This window comes from Sus scrofa, chromosome 9 (assembly GCF_054392235.1).
Source record: "Sus scrofa isolate SSC_HxYL_T2T_F1_AM1 chromosome 9, Sscrofa_HxYL_maternal_Yorkshire_Landrace_v2.0, whole genome shotgun sequence".
NCBI lineage: Eukaryota > Metazoa > Chordata > Mammalia > Artiodactyla > Suidae > Sus > Sus scrofa.
In genome coordinates, this window is record NC_139391.1 from 102207314 (window position 1) to 102225966 (window position 18653).

The following is an 18653-nucleotide window of genomic DNA, read 5'->3' on the forward strand; positions in this document are numbered from 1 at the left end:
TAGTTGAAACATTCCTACAGTTGTTCCTCGATTTGTGATAGTTATTTGAGAGTAATGGAGGGACCATGTTATTAGTTTAACATTTAAGTTTTCCTGTATCTTTTCCTCCCTGCTAGGAAAAGGAAGATGACAAATCAGACACTTCAAGTTCTCAGCAGCCGAAAAGCCCCCAAGGTCTGAGTGACACAGGATATTCTTCTGATGGGATATCAAGTTCACTTGGGGAAATTCCAAGTCTTATTCCCAGTGATGAAAAGGATTTGCTCAAGGGACTCAAAAAGGACTCCTTTTCACAAGAAAGCAGCCCTTCCAGCCCCTCCGATCTGGCGAAGTTAGAAAGCACCGTCCTATCCATTTTGGAAGCTCAGGCAAGTACACTTGTTGAAGAAAAGTCAGAAAAGAAAACACAGTCCCCCGAGGCTTCTCCTGAGCAGCCTAAAGACCAACAGAAAACTCCGAGTTTGGCTGAAACACTGGAATCTGCAGTTTCAGAGGAGAAGCTCAAAGAGAGTCCGGAAGAAAAAGACACTTTTAAAAAAGAGATCCAACAAGATGTTCCTCCTGGAAAGGACATTGAAGAAAAGCCTGAATTCGTGGATGAGTTGGCCACAAGAAGACAACCTTATGATTCCATTGAAGACAGTAGTGAAAGTGAAAACTCACCTGTTCCACAAAGAAAACGGAGAACTAGTGTCGGTTCATCAAGCAGTGATGATTATAAACAGGAAGATAGTCAAGGATCAGGTGAAGAGGAGGATTTTATTCGAAAGCAAATCATAGAAATGAGTGCTGATGAAGATGCTTCGGGTTCTGAAGATTATGAGTTCATTAGGAACCAGCTCAAAGAGCTCACTAGTAGTCTTGAGAGCCAGAAGAAGGAAGAAGCCAAAGGGAAGGGGAAGGGAGCAGCAGGGAAACACCGGCGACTGACTCGAAAAAGTAGTGCAAGCTTTGATGATGATCCAGGGAGACGCCATTCATGGCATGATGAAGATGATGAGACTTTTGATGAAAGTCCTGAGCTCAAATACAGAGAAACTAAAAGTCAAGAGGGTGAAGAGCTTGTAGTTGCCGGAGGAGGAGGACTCCGCCGATTCAAGACAATTGAACTCAGTAGCACCATAGCAGATAAATATTCTGCAGAGTCATCACAGAAAAAAACAGCCCTGTATTTTGATGAAGAGCCAGAATTAGAAATGGAAAGCCTGACAGACTCTCCAGAAGACAGGTCAAGGGGAGAAGGATCTTCTAGTCTTCATGCTTCCAGCTTTACTCCTGGCACATCCCCTACTTCAGTTTCATCACTTGATGAGGACAGCGACAGTAGCCCGAGTCACAGAAAAGGGGAGAGCAAACAGCAACGCAAAGCTCGGCACAGATCACATGGCCCTCTGTTACCCACGATTGAAGATTCTTCAGAGGAAGAAGAATTGAGAGAGGAAGAAGAATTATTGAAGGAGCAAGAAAAGCAACGGGAATTAGAACAGCAACAAAGAAAGAGTTCTAGTAAGAAGTCAAAGAAAGACAAAGATGAACTTCGGGCTCAGAGAAGGAGGGAAAGACCAAAGACGCCCCCTAGTAATCTCTCTCCCATCGAAGATGCCTCTCCAACTGAAGAATTACGTCAGGCTGCAGAAATGGAGGAGCTACATCGATCTTCTTGTTCTGAGTATTCACCTAGCATAGAGTCAGACCCAGAAGGTTTTGAAATAAGCCCAGAAAAAATAATAGAAGTGCAAAAAGTTTACAAATTGCCCACAGCTGTGTCTTTATACTCCCCGACAGATGAACAGTCTATTATGCAGAAAGAAGGTGGCCAAAAGGCATTAAAAAGTGCTGAAGAGATGTATGAAGAAATGATGCATAAACCCCAGAAATATAAAGCTTTTCCAGCTGCAAATGAACGAGATGAACTGTTTGAAAAAGAGCCTTTGTATGGTGGGATGTTAATAGAGGATTATATTTATGAATCGTTAGTGGAGGACACGTACAATGGTTCAGTGGATGGTAGTCTCCTAATAAGGCAAGAAGAAGAAAATGGATTTTTGCAGCAGAGAGGGAGAGAGCAAAAAATAAGACTTCCAGAACAGATTTATGAAGATCCTATGCAGAAAATCACAGACCTCCAGAAAGAGTTTTATGAGTTAGAGAGCTTACATTCTGTTTTGCCTCAAGAAGACATTGTTTCAAGCTCTTTTATCATCCCGGAAAGTCATGAGATTGTGGATTTGGGTAGTATGGTAACTTCTACTAGTGAAGAAAAAAAATTATTAGATGCTGATGCTGCCTATGAAGAACTCATGAAAAGGCAACAGATGCAGTTGACACCTGGCTCTAGTCCCACCCAGCCTCCCATCAGGGATGATGTTGCAGAGTCCACTGTGGACTTTGACAGGGTGCCTGACGCATCTTTGACCTCAAGTGTTCTCTCAGGAGCATCTCTTACAGATTCGACCAGCAGCACAACACTCTCTATCCCAGATGTTAAAATAACCCAGCATTTTTCAGCGGAAGAAATTGAGGATGAATATGTAACTGATTATGCAAGAGAAATTCAAGAGATAATTGCTCATGAATCACTGATTTTGACCTACTCTGAGCCTTCAGAAAGTGCTACATCTGTCCCACCCTCTGACACACCCTCTCTCACATCATCTGTCTCTTCAGTTTGCACCACAGATAGCTCGTCACCCGTCACTACCCTGGATGGCATTACCACAGTTTATACTGAGCCAGTGGACATTGGAACTAAGTTTGAAGACTCTGAGGAAATTTCTTCATCAACATATTTCCCAGGCAGCGTTATAGACTATCCAGAAGAAGTAAGTCTATCTTTAGATCGGACTGCCATCCCTGACGGTAGAACTAGTGCTGATCATATTGTGATTTCCTTATCTGATGCGGAACCTTCTCTCATAGAATCTGTAGGAACTAAACCTGAGGGATTAATTGCTGACACTGGTTCCACTGACTTATCCATATCTGAAAAAGACCTAGTGAGGAAAGCCAAGAAGGAAACAGGGAATGGAGTTATTTTGGAAGTTTTGGAAGCTTACAGAGATACAAGGAAGGAGTCTGAGGCTGAACTAACAAAAATTAGCTTATCTGAAACTGTGTTTGATCAGACATCTTCTTCTGTAATAGTCCTTCCAATGAAGGAGCACGTTTCAATGACGTGCTTTTTATCTGAAGAGGCTTTTGGTCAGGCAAAACCTGCCTCTCAGCTACTATCTGGCACTCCTTCTGTTTCCTCTCTTCCAACTAAAATGCGTCCGTTCCTTCGAAGTTCTTCTTTGGACACATCAGCCCAACCTCCTCCCCCTCCCCCTCCCCCCCCACCACCTCCTCCCCCTCCACCCCCTCCTCCTCCCCCACCTCTTCCTCCACCAACTTCACCTAAACCATCTATTCATCCTAAAAAAAAGTTAATGGTTACAGCTCCCGAGACTGCAGCTACTATAGCTACACCTCTAGTTGGTTCTGTTACTATGGTAGAGACCACAGCTGTTCCAAGAAGTAATGGGTCACCTGTAACAAAAATATGTACCACTTCACCTCCTCCTGTTCCTCCTAAACCATCATCAATTCCATCTGGACTTGTATTCACACATAGACCTGAACCAAGCAAACCTCCCGTTGCCCCAAAACCAGCAGTTCCTCAACCTCTAGTAACTACACAGAAACCAACAGATATACACCCTAAACCAACAGGTCTACCTTTAACTTCAAATATGACATTAAATTTAGTGACTTCAACAGATCATAAATTGCCTTCCCCAACCTCCCCACTTTCCCCTCACTCGAACAAGTCTTCACCTAGGTTTTCCAAATCCCTCATGGAAACCTATGTGGTTATCACCTTGCCATCCGAACCTGGGACTCCAACAGATTCTTCAGCTGGTCAAGCTATTACCAGTTGGCCTATGGGATCACCCCCCAAAGATCTGATTTCCATTGAACCTGTATTTTCTGTAGTTCCTCCTATGACAGCTGCAGAAATTTCAAGTTCTTCACAACAAAGCCTGTATTTCTCAGGAGCTTTGGAGACATTTTCTGCTCTCCCTGTCACAACCCTCTCTTCATTTCAAGCAACCCCAACACAGTTTCTCACAACTGAAGTTTCCAAGGCTGAGGTTTCAGTGGCTAGAAGTACAGTCCCTAGCGTTGGTCTCAGCAGCGTCTCTATATCAATTCCTTCAGAGCCACTTGCTCTGGATCACCTGCATTTAGAGAAACATCAGCATAAAGAAAATGTTAAGTTGCAACTTGTTGGTGATGCCATTGATTTGCGTACAGTCCCCAAAGTAGAAGTTCAAGTAACTGAAAAATGTATGGACCTTTCTGCTTCTGCCATGGATGTGAAAAGGCAAACCATGACCAGTGAAATTTATGGGAGACAGATTAGTGCTGTCCAACCGTCTATTATAAATCTCAGTGCAGCCTCATCAGGAGTGACTCCAATATCCCTGGTCACTGAGACAGTGACTGTTGTCACATGCACAGCTAGTGCAAGTTACACCATGGGCACAGAAAGCCTGGTGGCTATAGACCATGCGCCAGCAGCACCACTCCAGCTTACTACATCAAAGCATGCTGAGCCCCCATACAGGGGACCAAGTGGCCAGACCTTTCCTGCAGTTAGGGAAGAAGCACCCATAAATTTATCTTTAAGCACTTCAGCACACGCAATGACATCAGCCCTTACAAAACCCATTACTGCACCTCCTCTTGGTGTCACAAATGGATGGACTGACAGCACCACATTCCAAGGGATCACTGATGGGGAAGTAGTGGATCTCAGTACCACAAAGTCTCATAGAACTGTCGTAACAATGGATGAATCTACTTCAAATGTGGTGACCAAAGTAATAGAAGATGATGAAAAACCTGTTGATCTGACAGCAGGAAGAAGAGCTGTGTGCTGTGATGTGGTTTATAAGTTACCTTTTGGCAGGAGCTGCACTGCACAGCAGCCAGCAACAACTCTTCCAGAGGATCGGTTTGGTTATAGGGATGATCACTATCAATATGATCGATCAGGGCCATATGGTTATAGAGGGATTGGGGGAATGAAGCCTTCTATGTCTGACACTAATTTAGCAGAAGCTGGACATTTTTTCTATAAAAGTAAAAATGCTTTTGATTATTCTGGAGGAACTGATGCAGCCGTAGATCTAACTTCAGGGAGAATTACTACAGGTCAGTATGATGTAGCGGCAGACCTTTCCTTCAAATATCATTATGGTGTTCCTCATCTCATTTCAGGATGACATTGTGGTCCCTTTTCCGATTTTGTTACTTTTTCTCTTTCTTTGGATGTTTTGGCAAAAGATTTTGGAGTACATGTACGCTTTTGTTTCTTTTTTTTATTATTATTTATTCTACCCAAAGTTGCCTGCATGTGCCTGCATGTTCAACATCGCTTTGATTCTGCATCTAAGTAGGTTATCCTGTGGATTTGCATGCAGTCCCATTCATTATGTTCATCAAGACTGAAAGGGCTTTCAGACGCAAAAAGCATCATTCATTCTGGGAACTGGACTATAACTCTACCCTGTATTTCAGGTGAGGTAATGGATTATTCAAGCAAGACTACAGGTCCATATCCAGAAACAAGACAAGTCATTTCGGGAATTGGGATTAGCACCCCACAGTATTCCACAGCAAGAATGACTCCACCACCAGGATCCCAGTATGGTGTGGGGAGTGTTTTGAGGTCATCTAATGGTGTTGTCTATTCTTCAGTAGCAACTCCAATTCCCTCCACATTTGCTATCACCACACAACCTGGCTCCATTTTCAGCACCACTTTGAGGGATTTGCCTGGGGTGCACACAACTGACTCAATAACTTCATTGTCTTCCCTGCACCAGAGCCAGCCAATGCCTAGATCATATTTCCTAACAACAGGTGCATCTGAAACAGACATTGCAGTGACTGGTATTGATATCAGTGCCAGTTTGCAAACCATCACTATGGAAACTCTTACAGCAGAGACAATGGACTCAGTTCCCAGTTTAACCACAGCATCTGAAGTATTTTCTGAAGTAGTGGGAGAGGAGAGTGCACTTTTAATTGTCCCTGAAGAAGATAAACAACAACAGCAACTAGACTTGGAGCGTGAGCTCTTAGAACTGGAGAAAATTAAACAACAGCGTTTTGCTGAGGAATTGGAGTGGGAACGGCAGGAAATCCAGAGGTTCCGAGAACAGGAAAAGATCATGGTTCAAAAAAAGCTGGAAGAGCTGCAGTCCATGAAGCAGCACCTTCTGTATCAACAAGAAGAAGAGCGGCAGGCTCAGTTCATGATGAGGCAGGAGACATTAGCTCAGCAACAGTTGCAGCTGGAACAGATCCAACAGCTGCAGCAACAGCTTCACCAGCAGCTGGAGGAGCAAAAAATCCGCCAGATCTACCAGTATAACTATGACCCTTCTGGAACTGCCTCTCCACAAACCACTACAGAGCAGGCCATTTTGGAAGGTCAATATGCAGCCCCAGAAGGCGGTCAGTTTTGGGCAACAGAAGATACAACCACCACAGCCTCTGCCGTGGTGGCAATTGAAATACCCCAAAGCCAAGGATGGTATACCGTTCAGTCCGACGGGGTTACTCAGTACATTGCCCCTCCCGGCATCCTGAGTACCGTATCAGAAATACCTCTGACGGACGTTGTTGTGAAAGAGGAGAAACCATCCAAAAAGAGAAGTTCTGGAGCTAAAGTTCGTGGACAGTATGATGAAATGGGGGAAAATCTGGCAGATGACTCCCGCTGCTTTAAAAAGATAGTGGACAGTGGTGTCCAAACAGATGATGAAGATGCGGCGGATCGGAGTTACGTGAGTAGGAGAAGGAGAACTAAAAAGAGCGTTGATACAAGCGTGCAAACAGATGATGAAGATCAGGATGAATGGGATATGCCCACTAGATCAAGGAGGAAAGCTCGTGTAGGGAAATACAGTGACAGCACCACAGAGGCTGACAAGACCAAACCCCTTTCCAAAGTCTCCAGTATAGCAGTTCAAACAGTGGCAGAGATATCTGTGCAAACTGAACCAGTCGGAACCATCAGAACACCTTCAATACGGGCTCGCATGGATGCCAAGGTAGAAATAATTAAACACATTTCAGCTCCTGAAAAGACTTACAAAGGGGGCAGTTTAGGATGTCAAACAGAAGCAGACTCAGACACACAAAGTCCTCAATATCTGAGCGCCACATCTCCATCCAAAGACAAGAAACGCCCAACACCTTTAGAGATTGGTTACTCAACTCACCTCCGGGCAGATTCCACATTACAGCTGGCTCCTTCCCCACCCAAATCTCCAAAAGTCCTTTATTCACCCATCTCACCACTTTCACCAGGCAAAGCCTTAGAATCAGCCTTTGTACCTTATGAGAAACCCCTCCCTGATGATATAAGTCCACAGAAAGTACTGCATCCAGATATGGCTAAAGTTCCCCCAGCAAGTCCTAAGGCAGCCAAGATGATGCAGCGGTCCATGTCTGACCCCAAGCCTCTGAGTCCAACAGCAGACGAAAGTTCCAGGGCTCCTTTTCAGTATACCGAGGGCTTCACGGTAAGAGTGCTTCTTTTCAGTTAGAAGACAATGGATGCGTTAATGTTAATCATGTGTTTGCAGACATCGGGAGGCAATAAGCCTCCTAGTACCTAATTCTCAATTTCAGTGAAGACTATTTAACTAGAAATTGAAGGGGTGGGAGGGTGATAGAGAAGTATACATCCAGGTAAAAATACAAAAAAAAAAAAAACCCCAAAAACCCAAACCCATATTATGTGAGACAAAATGAGAAAGGGTTTTTTTTTTTATGATTTAATGAGATTGAAAGTTTTGTCAATTTTGTTAATTTTTAAGTCCCTCAAGTGTCAATTATAGGTTGATTTCAGTGAGTATAATTAATATTCTATTCAAATATGATGGAATAAGCATTGAACATAAATAGATAAGGCACAGAATGACCAAAAATTTAAACCCATGGATACTAGAATTCTTTAGTGGGAGGATCCTTGGAGATCACTTAGTAAGTCTGTTCTTCTTTCAGCCAGAATGCTAACCGTTGCTGACCAAAGGAGAGCATTTTTAGGGCAGAAAGTGTAATTTAATCTTCACTGTTCATCCATGCTTATTTTGTTTCTGGCAATTTTCTTGATCTGACCTCAGGTAAACCTATACAGGAGAAAAATTAATGTTTATGTTTCTTCAAATATTAGAGTTTAATTATTTTAAAATATGCCTCAAAGAGAAAGCATATATATAGACATAGATATATAGGTATGTTAAGGTCTCTGTAACTAAGAATAAGAAATGTTAATAATCTCCTATAAAAACAGGTGTATCCTACTTTAAAAAACCTAATATGTAACTCTTTAGAAGGTTATTGATAAGTATGATAGTTCTATTCAAAATAATATTTATGTTCAAATTAAAAGTTCCCCTAGGCATATGCACACTGAGATATGTGGAACAATTGGCCAATGGGGACCTGCTGTATAGCACAGAGAACTCTACCCAGTATTCTGTGCTAATCTGTGGGGAAAAGAATCTGAGAGAGAACGGATATGTGTATATGTATGACTGGGTTACTTTGTTGTACAGCAGAAATTATCACAACCTTGTAAATTAGCTATACTTAAATAAAACTAAAAAAAAAAATAATTCCTCTAATGCCCTTATTTCTAAACTCAGATCTTCAAACCCTGAGGCTTCTAAAGAGGTTTATCTGAGATATTGCTATATTGCCACTAACCTAAATGCTAGATATTAGCTGTGGGCGGGAAAATACGCCATTATATGTAACTGTAAGTCTATTTTTAGCTATATAGACATATTAATAGTCACATTAATAAATTAAAATTTCTTGTCTAAGTTTTCTAGTTTAACAGGGACATTTTATTATTAAGTACCTTCTCAAACAGTGAATAATTGTCTTCATGTTGGGGACAGAGGTCATAACTGTTCAGTCAGAGAACCACTGGTACATTGAGAATTCATTCAGCTGACAGATTTTTTTTTTTAAGTATCGCTTTGTTTCTAGAATTAATTATACAGTAAGAAGTATTTTAACCCAGTTATAATATATAGGCATTTATTTTTACCACTGTGGCCTATGAGTTTACCTAAAGAATTACTTGGAAAACTTTGAAAATATGTTTTTTTAACAATATTTTAAAGTTATAGTCAGGCTTCTGTCATTAGAAAGGACAGCTTTTCCATTTGGTATACTGATCATTTATTTAGCATATGGCCCTGTACCCTTAACTGAGATGAACTCAGGTATAGAAGAGATCCAAAAGGTCAAAATATTTTCCTTACAGTGTTCACTTGGGATTTAGAAATTCAAAGTAAAAGATACAATGGGTTGTATGTTATATCATTGATTGTATCAGTAATACCAGTCAACTATAAAATCATAAAAGAAGTTCAATACAATTACCAACTAATACTCTGAGCCTGAGAAATCCTAGGTGTATTGAGCTTTGAAACACAATTCCATAGTTCCTTTTTCTAATTGGTCACCCTCAATGCATATTTTAATGTGGGCTAATTGTATACAAACTCAAAAATACTATTTTATTATACATACAAGATAGACCACTTTATATACAGTCCATGTTTTTTGCACTTTAGATACTTTAAGATGTGAATTTTATAATTTACTTTTTGGCAAATTTCTAAACATTGTTTTAAACCAAAAGCAATTTCTTAATTATAAGCATGAATTACTAAGTATTAGTTATACTGAAAAGAATCTAAGTGATTTTCACAGCAACATAAGTTTGTTTAGCTCAGTACTTTCCATTTTGTTAATTTTCTCAAACCAGTAAGATTGAAAAAAATTATGCTATCCAGTCCACATTGAGAGAACATAGCTACATTCATAATTCATCATGAAAGATCAGTCTTACACCATATGAGATTCTGTAGGAAGTTATCCTCTTCCTGGAAGTACCGGGAAATTTTTCAAAGAGGAGGTTCTGCAACAGGAAGATGAGATCTCTGTTGGGCCATGAAGAGAAAAAGACGGAGGTTATTTTAAACAGGGAAGAGAATATGCAAAGTTTCAGGTAGATAAAGAGTCATAAAGCAAAGAGGAGGAGAAAGAGGTTTACTGTAAATGAAACTGTAAAGGTAAGTAAGGAAGAGTTCCCAGGGGATCTGATTTGCTGAGTTCAAGTTTCAGTTTACTTCCCTTGGCTATGGGAAGTCTAGACCAAGCCATCCTCATTTTCTATTTACACTGAGCCCTTGCACCTGGGCCTCGCCACTCTTGCCTTCCTTGCAGTCTATTCTCTGAACTGCACCCAGGATGATTTTCTAAAATGTACATCAGATTATGTCACATACTCTCCAGTAGATTCTCATCACATTTATCAGAACATATTAGAAATTTCTTAACAAGGACCCATGCATGTGATCTTGTCTCTGCCTGTCTCACAACCTCATAGGTCAGCCCCCACATTTACCCCTCCTTCTCACTCTGTTCCAGCCCCTGACTTTTCTGTTCTTTGGCTTTGCCTGCCTCATCCCACCCAGGACCCCTGTTGGAACCTTTCTCTCCCCAGATCTTTACCTGGCTCACTCCTGGGTATAGGTCTCTGCTTAAATTTCTCCTCCACAGAGAATCTCTCCTTACCTCATTCTCTAAATAAATCTATCTCCATGAATCCCTGTACCCTTTTAATTTGTATATATTAATCATCCGTACATTATGTGTTTAGTTGGATGTCATCTTCCTTCTTCAGTAGCACATACCTTCTGTAAGAGCAGGAATTTTGCTTTATTTGCTGCTATCGTCCCAAGAGCCTAGAACAACTTGGCATGAAGTGGGCCTTCACCGTTTATTGAATAAATGTATTAAAGGAAGGATTATAAGAATAGGAGCGATGGGTTAATACACATATTGAAATACTTCAGCTGCTTATCTTGTTATGAGCACCGTCTAGGCATAGCCTAGCAAGTCCTGTTGATAACCATACCTTATTTGCCTATAGCATCAGTTTGATTTTATTTTTATGCAGATTTGTAATGTCGAACACAAGTTAAATGGTATTGAGCTATTAGACAATCCAGCCACCTTACAGATGAGGAACAAAGCCCAGAGTAGGCAAGTGCCTTTACCATGGTTCTTTACAAACCAAGAACCTGGCCAGAGGTGGAATGTTAAACTCAGCACTTTACATTATTCTTTATTAGTCTTTTTTGGACATTTTCCAGTTTTTCTTGCTAGTTCAGTGCTATGGTCAATGTCTGTCTTTTTATCGTGTCATTTCTTCTGTTCCCTTGAAAATTCCAACTTAAAGTTCTATCAGTTAGACTCACTCATTGTTTAACTTATTCCTGCTTGCTTTCACTCATTATCTCATTCCTCCATTCATTGCTCTTTTCCAGACACTGTGGTAAACTCTATAAACAAACAGGATGAGCTAGAGAGGCAGAGTTCCTGCTTGACCTCCTACCACTAGGATCATTTTCTTCTTCTTGCCCATGTATTGTATTTGTTTGCTAGGGTTCATGTAATAAAGTACCACAAACTAAGTAGCTTAAACCTCAGAAATGTGTTGTCACCAGTCCTGTTGATTAGGTCTAACATTCAAGACCCATTTTAACTCTATTACCTCTGTAAGAGCCTATGTCTAAGTAGTTTCACATTCCAAGGTACTAAGGATCAGTGCTTCAACAAACCTTTTCTAGGGGGAGGAGATGAAAATACAGTTCAACCTATAACACACATTAAAGCACTATACTGACCTTTTTGTTTGTTCATGGGCAAATGAGGATAGTTTTTTGGTTTGTTTATTTGTTTTTGATCCTCTTTCCATACTGTTATTTTTTCTTAGTAACTATCTCACAAGCTTTTTGGAGAGCTTTCATTATTATAAAATTCTTCCAGATGGGTAAAATTTCTTTTCCTGGAGTTTCCAAACATTTGTCTTAATTCTGCAATTTGGAACATCAGAGATTTAAATGTATTCCAGTCCCATTCTATAGGAACTGAATTATGTGGCATGAGATCTTTCACTCTGATGTAGTTTTTCCATCAAGGAATAGAAATTCCAAGGCAGGAATATTCTCTGGTTAGTGTTTCCCTGGCACTTTGTGTTCATGCTTACAGCTAAACTATCTTATACATTTAATTGACTAAATTAACACTAATTAACATAAAATTATAAAATTCTACAGTGGGCAAAGCTGGAGCAGGGAGTTATCTGAGATCTTTTTATTATGTTATGTAATATCATCCTATGTCTGTAAGAGGTGAGCTGTATCTCTTTCCAGACCTGATCACCCTGGTATCAAAGACACAGCCCCAAAGCTAAATTCTATTTTTGACAACTTTATATAACCAAACACTTTTATCTTGCAGCCTACTTCCTTTTACAAATATAAATTTTTAACTCTGAGTAAAATTGGAGAAAAATTACCACCTTTTTCCTTGAGTCTTGCAGTTTGTTCCCTAGAAAAATTCCCAAGAGATACAACTAAAACAAATTCTGAATTAATTCCTTCCCGTGGGGTTACACTTGCTTCTTAGATAGCACTTGGTAATAATGTATTTTCATCATGATTTAGAAAAAGCACAGGAAGATTAAGCTTTCTAATGAGAGGTAATATGCACATCCTGATTTTTTTCTAACTTTTGTCAGTGGAGTTCTTCAATTAAAATGTTTATGGGAGCCAAATAATTAAAAAAGGGTGGACACTGGTAAAGAATGATCAAATCATCTATAAGGATTGAATGAGAGTAACACAGCCTTCCGATCCCTAAGTCTGGCAATTGTAGATATCCAGTAATGTTGATTCCCTTTCCTTAAGATTAACTGCGTTTAGCAGTTTCTGTATTTCCTCAGCAGAAATTTGTTGATGGGCATCAAAGAGCTTTGCTTTATAGGTTTGTAAAAGAATTCTCAAATCTCCTGGTAACTATGGGCCTTTCATAGTCTCTGCAATATATAATTGTGCTTCTCTAGGAACTTCAGATTCCTGTTCTCTATAGCCATTTTAAATTTATCTTTCAGGTCATGAAGCCTTCCTGGACTGACCAATTAAAAACCACCTGCCTTTCTAACACTGTCCTTATGCCCTTCTTGATTTTTCTCCATATCACATATCACAATCAAAATACTATGTTTGCTCCTTTACAGTTTCATGTATCATCTTTCTTCTCCCACCAGCATATATGGGTGAGGATTTTTGTTTCTTAGGTTCACTGCCATATCCCCAGTACTCAGAACAATGCCTGGTTCACAGGAGATTCTTTGTAACAATAAATTAATGAATTCGTGAGTGAACAGACCTCTTTATCCATCAGACTGCTTTTGATTTGAAGGGATTCACCAATTCCTCACTCCCATCTAAAGCAAAAAGTAAAAACAAAGAAAATCTTATTCTGCCAAGACACTTCTTGTGTAGTTCAGGGTTACAGTTTTTCCTCTGCTTTCCCCTCCGTGTCCTTTTTTGTTTGTTTGTTTTGCTGAATGGATGACAATACACTTTCCCAAATTTATTTCAATCCAGCATTTGTATGTAAGTCTGTGACTTATCTCTAGCCTCACATCTATGAAATTTTCATAAATCAGATCACCAAAATGTGTTCCTTATGCCCTTTCTTTTTCTTTTACACAATGAGACTGTTTATATCATACCCCCATATAATCAGTAACTTTAAAAAGAAAGGTTAAAGCAAAAAGACAAAATAAATAAATAAAACTGGAGTTGCCTTCATGGCGCAGTGGTTAACGAATCTGAATAGGAACCATGAGGTTGCGCGTTCGGTCCCTGCCCTTGCTCAGTGGGTTAACGATCCTGCGTTGCTGTGAGCTGTGGTGTAGGTTGCAGACGCAGCTGGGATCCTGCGTTGCTGTGGCTCTGGCTTAGGCCGGCGGCTACAGCTCCGATTCGACCCCTAGCCTGGGAACCTCCATATGCCGCGGGAGCGGCCCAAGAAATAGCAAAAAGACAATAAATAAATAAAAAGAAAGGTTAATGTAGGATGTTCTCTACCAAATAAAGGGAGAAAGTGATATCCATTGGGCGAAATAGCAGGGTAAACTCAAAGAATCTGGAACTAGATTTATCATTGTAAGATTTTTCTATCTTAAGTTTTTTTCATGATTTTTCTATCAAAAAAGACATAGTTCATAAATAGCACATGTTTTGTCAGAAATGATACGTGCCACTTTTTGGATTAAAATAAGTTATATTTAAAATGTTACCACCTCTATCTGGTCTTAAAAATGTATAAGCTGCCAAATGTTTAAACTGTTTTGTCCTACCCCTAGACTTGAACAATTTTAGAGCTCTTTTAGTAATAGACAAACTCCTTATTAAAATACTTTTTTTCCAGAGTTTAAGCCAGGATCCTATTGCAAAGCAGATGGTATTCATGAGCTGATTTTTACAAGAATATGTTTTGCTTCACTGATTGCTGTTTTGATGCTATTTTTAAGATTTTTGGAATCCTTTAATGTCTATTTCTGAGAGTAATTTCCATTACCTAAACTGAGAATTTTATTTCTGTCAATTTTATTTCTGTCGATATGTACAGATTTAAGAAATAATGACTATGATGGCCAAATGTAATTTGAAGAACAATGTTTATTAGGAGTTATTTTTCATTACTTTCTCTGGAAAGCAACATTAAAGTCTGTTAAAACTGAGGAAATAAGGTGTTTTATAATATTTGAAAGAAAAGTATTCATATTATCAAAGATTGGCTTTGTAAGGAGTTCCCGTCATGGCGCAGTGGTTAACGAATCTGACTAGGAACCATGAGGTTGCAGGTTCGATCCCTGGCCTTGCTCAGTGGGTTAAAGGATCCGGTGTTGCCATGAGCTGTGGCTTAGGTTGCAGATGCGGCTCGGATCCTACGTTGCTGTGGCTCTGGCGTAGGCCGGTGGCTACAGCTCCAATTCGACCCCTAGCCTGGGAACCTCCACATGCCGTGGGAGCGGCCCTAGATAAAGCAAAAACAAAAAACAAAACAGAAAGAAACCAAAAAAAAGCAACAACAAAAAAGAGATTGGCTTTGTAAATAATGGAAGCCTCATTTTTTTCTCTAGCTCTCATCCTCTTCATCACTAGTATATTTTTCTTATGTTTCTTCTTTATGATTAAAACCATTCATTATTATTATATATTATTGTTATTATAAAATAGGAAATAATCTATTAAAGTGTTTTTCAAAATAATGGCAGTAAAATAATTTTTTATAGTAATTAATTATTAGAATCTGCTAATAATCAAAATGAGTGCATACTTGTTGACAAATGTCAGTGGAAACCAGGAAGTTTTAAAATTGATCTCATCAGTTTGGTGTTCAGTAGTTAACCCTTGCTATTTCACTGCAATCAACACCTAAGGATTAATTTCAAAACAAACCTTTTCACACTGAAGGGGAAAATATCAGGTTACTTGTTTTATTTTTTCTGGACATTTACTTTTTTGCACTTTTTTAAAATTAAAGTATAGCTGACTTACAATGTTGTGCCAATTTTGTTGTATACAGAGTGACTCAGTCATACATAATATACATTTTTTATAGTAGATATCTACATTTCAAAATATATAAGTGAACATAATTATAAGAAACAGACATATGTTCCTAATGTTTGGTGAAAGAATTTTGCTGAACTGTGACCTTAAATATTCGGACATGCTAGTTTAACACAGGGGACTTCTGAATTAATAAAGCATTGATTATTACTGACCCAGTTTAAAAACATCATTAAACATATTTAGAGCATCATTTAACAGTGATCAGCTTCCTAAGTATTTGATCACAATATTCTTAATTTAGTACATCTTCTGTTTTAAACACTTGTGCTGTTTATAACTGCCTCTACGTAAAGCTACCTATATATTCTCCCAAATACATCCCCTCCCAACACAATGCACTTTTGTATATTTGCTTGTTTTTTTAAATTGATAATTTAGAATTTTCTTAACTGCCACGTGTGCTATTAATGAATTAAAATAATATACAAATAAAATGATTAATATAAAAATTCAGAAAAATTTTGAGGTATAATGTATATAGTGTTATCAATATATATTCCATTAGTTGCTTGAGATTTTCTTACCCTTATATTCAACATCAAAATATACATGTGTAATAGGCATATATACCTATGTATACATCTATACATATACTAGTTAATACCTTTATAGCCTTATATAACTAATATAAATATTTTCACTTATGATTACTTGGTAGAGGTTCAAACTGTTTATTTTCTGTAGGTTTTATGTTTTATTTTATTCCATATTTTAAAGATGAGAAATGTGAAGTTCAGGTCAATGTTCTTTGCACCTCCATGCCCACCCAACATTAATTCCATTTGTATCAAATGAAATTCTTCTATTTAATGGGATTGTATTTTTGGTACTCTTCTGTATCTTTAATTATGTGTAGAGTTTGAATTAGGAAGGCACTAGGAAAAGCTTGGTGAGGTAAATTGAGTCGTAAATGTTAGAGAAAGCTTAGTCTAAAGCTGTAAACAACAAAGGGAATTTTGATGTATTTATTTTCACCTTAAAAACAATTTGCTGTAGATTCACAACAGTTGAAAAAAAAAAAAAGCTGTAGATTCACCACAGTTGAAAAAAGTGGTGATTGAACACAATATAAAAATCATTAATCTAAATTATAGAACTGTAATTGCTTCTTTTGGTTGAAAAAAATTGTGAGATGGAAAATTAAAGTTTAACTTTGTGAAAAATAGTAAATAGCCCTCCTGAGGGAATAAACAATAACAACAGAAAATTTGAAGCTAAAAGTGATTGCACTCATCATTTTCTCTCCTCCTTCCTTCTTAAGTAAATGAGAAAAATATATATATACTATATATATTGTTAAACCAATTTAACTACATGAATAAGTAATTCTTAATAGGTTGAACTAAATTATTAGGTAGTATAGTTTAACATGACAGTAACAAGGCAAATCTCTATTGTTTTTTCTGGTAAAACTCAGCCCTAATCACAGTGCTCAGTCTCCAGACATAGAAGTTACTTTTGTGGCTAAGTCATTTACTACTTAGAAGGTCAAACTAAAATCATGTCCTCAAGTAGTAATTAATGCTAATTATGGAGATTTTTATGATACTTCCTGAAAGACTCAACATCACAACATTAATTTTCCTTTTGACATGAGTAAATGTGCATGAATCCCTTCAGTATGTCATAGGTATTAAAATGATGTAAATGTTTCTAATATTGTGTTTAGAAGAAGCTTCCTTGCTGTTCTTTCAGCCAGGTCTTCCAATTATGGCAGGAGCTGATGCCTATAAATATTCACTCAAATGCAAGAGAATCAATAAGCTCAGGTTTCATTAATTGCACACTGGAAAAATCGTCTAGTCACCCATCCAAGTACACCACTATCATGTAATTGAGCTTATAGAATTGAGAGTTAAAAAGTTAATCTCTTAAAAATACTATTGAGTAAAAATATTGTCCTATTTATATAAGTCCATACATGAGCTTTATCACCTTATAAGACTGAATAAAATATTTCTTGCCACTTGATTTGATTGCAAATCAATTCTTAATATCAATTATTAAAATATTAATTCTTAATACTATTGCCTTCTAAAGAACCAAATGGGTCTGTAGTTTATATGGGAGAATGACCATGATCCTACTTGCCAAAGGAATTGTGTAATTTAATTTGGAGGGGGGAGTTACTTATGTGATTTAGGTTTATGAAGAACTATTTTTATTTACCACAAACATATATAGATAAAAGCAACTCTGAACTATTTTTTTTGTCTTTTTTTTTTTTTTTTTTTTGTTTTTTTTTTTTTTTGCCTTTTCTTGGGCCACTCCTGGGGCATATGGAGGTTCCCAGGCTAGGGGCCGAATCAGAGCTGAAGCCGCTGGCCTACACCATAGCCACAGCAACACGGGATCCGAACCGCATCTGCGACCCACCCCACAGCTCACAGCAATGCCAGATCCTTAACCCACTGAGCAAGGGCAGGGATCGAACCCGCAACCTCATGGGTCCCAGTCGGATTCGTTAACCGCTGCACCACGACAGGTACTCCCAACTCTGAACTGTTTTAATGTCATGTTCCAAGGTTGTGTTCTAGGCTGGGGGACCGTCAACAATGAGAAACAGAAAACAGTAATAGAGATCCCTGTGATTTTACGGTTAGGCATTTCAAGAGTCTAAATATAAAATATCTTTATTATCTCAAGATAATTGAGTAAAGGCTGTGCCACTATTAAAACGGTCATTATATTGATTACAACTTGAGATAGGTAGTTATTGAATCATTCCTCAACTTGCTAATGATCTGAAGCTGTGGAAAGCATATTACATAGTAATCAATCATAATTCTAATATGCCATGTACAGAAATGTAGCATAATTAGAGATTTACATTTTACAGCATTTGAAGTAAAGGTAATTTTGGTCTGATGAGAGATTGTCAATGAGTAATTCAAATGAGGAGGTATTTTCCATACCAATATAGAGGCATTGAAATCACTACAATCCCTCTTTACGGATCAATAATTTGTTCTCAAAATGCAGTAATTCACAGGCAGACAGTATTGTAATATTCATTATGCTGGAGTATAAAAAATAACTGCTGCAAAAAAAGGGAGGAGAATATATTTTACTTTT

At 38.3% G+C, this 18653-nt stretch overlaps 1 protein-coding gene across 18 annotated transcripts in view; it reads left to right on the plus strand.

The window, feature by feature from the left end:
* Positions 1 to 18653, plus strand: part of PCLO (piccolo presynaptic cytomatrix protein) — a 397307-nt gene that overhangs the window by 202581 nt on the left and 176073 nt on the right. For 12 of the 18 annotated variants that reach the window (XR_014816013.1, XM_084977292.1, XM_084977293.1 and 9 more), the window contains 2 exons: positions 117 to 5199; positions 5566 to 7580. Coding sequence is in view for 17 of the 18 variants with exons in the window: in XM_084977292.1 (XP_084833418.1) it covers positions 117 to 5199; positions 5566 to 7580 (7098 nt within the window). In the remaining variant the exon portion in view is untranslated. The remainder of the gene's footprint in view (positions 1 to 116; positions 5200 to 5565; positions 7581 to 18653) is intronic. The other 6 variants (XM_084977301.1, XM_084977302.1, XM_084977303.1 and 3 more) reach the window with 2 other exon arrangements.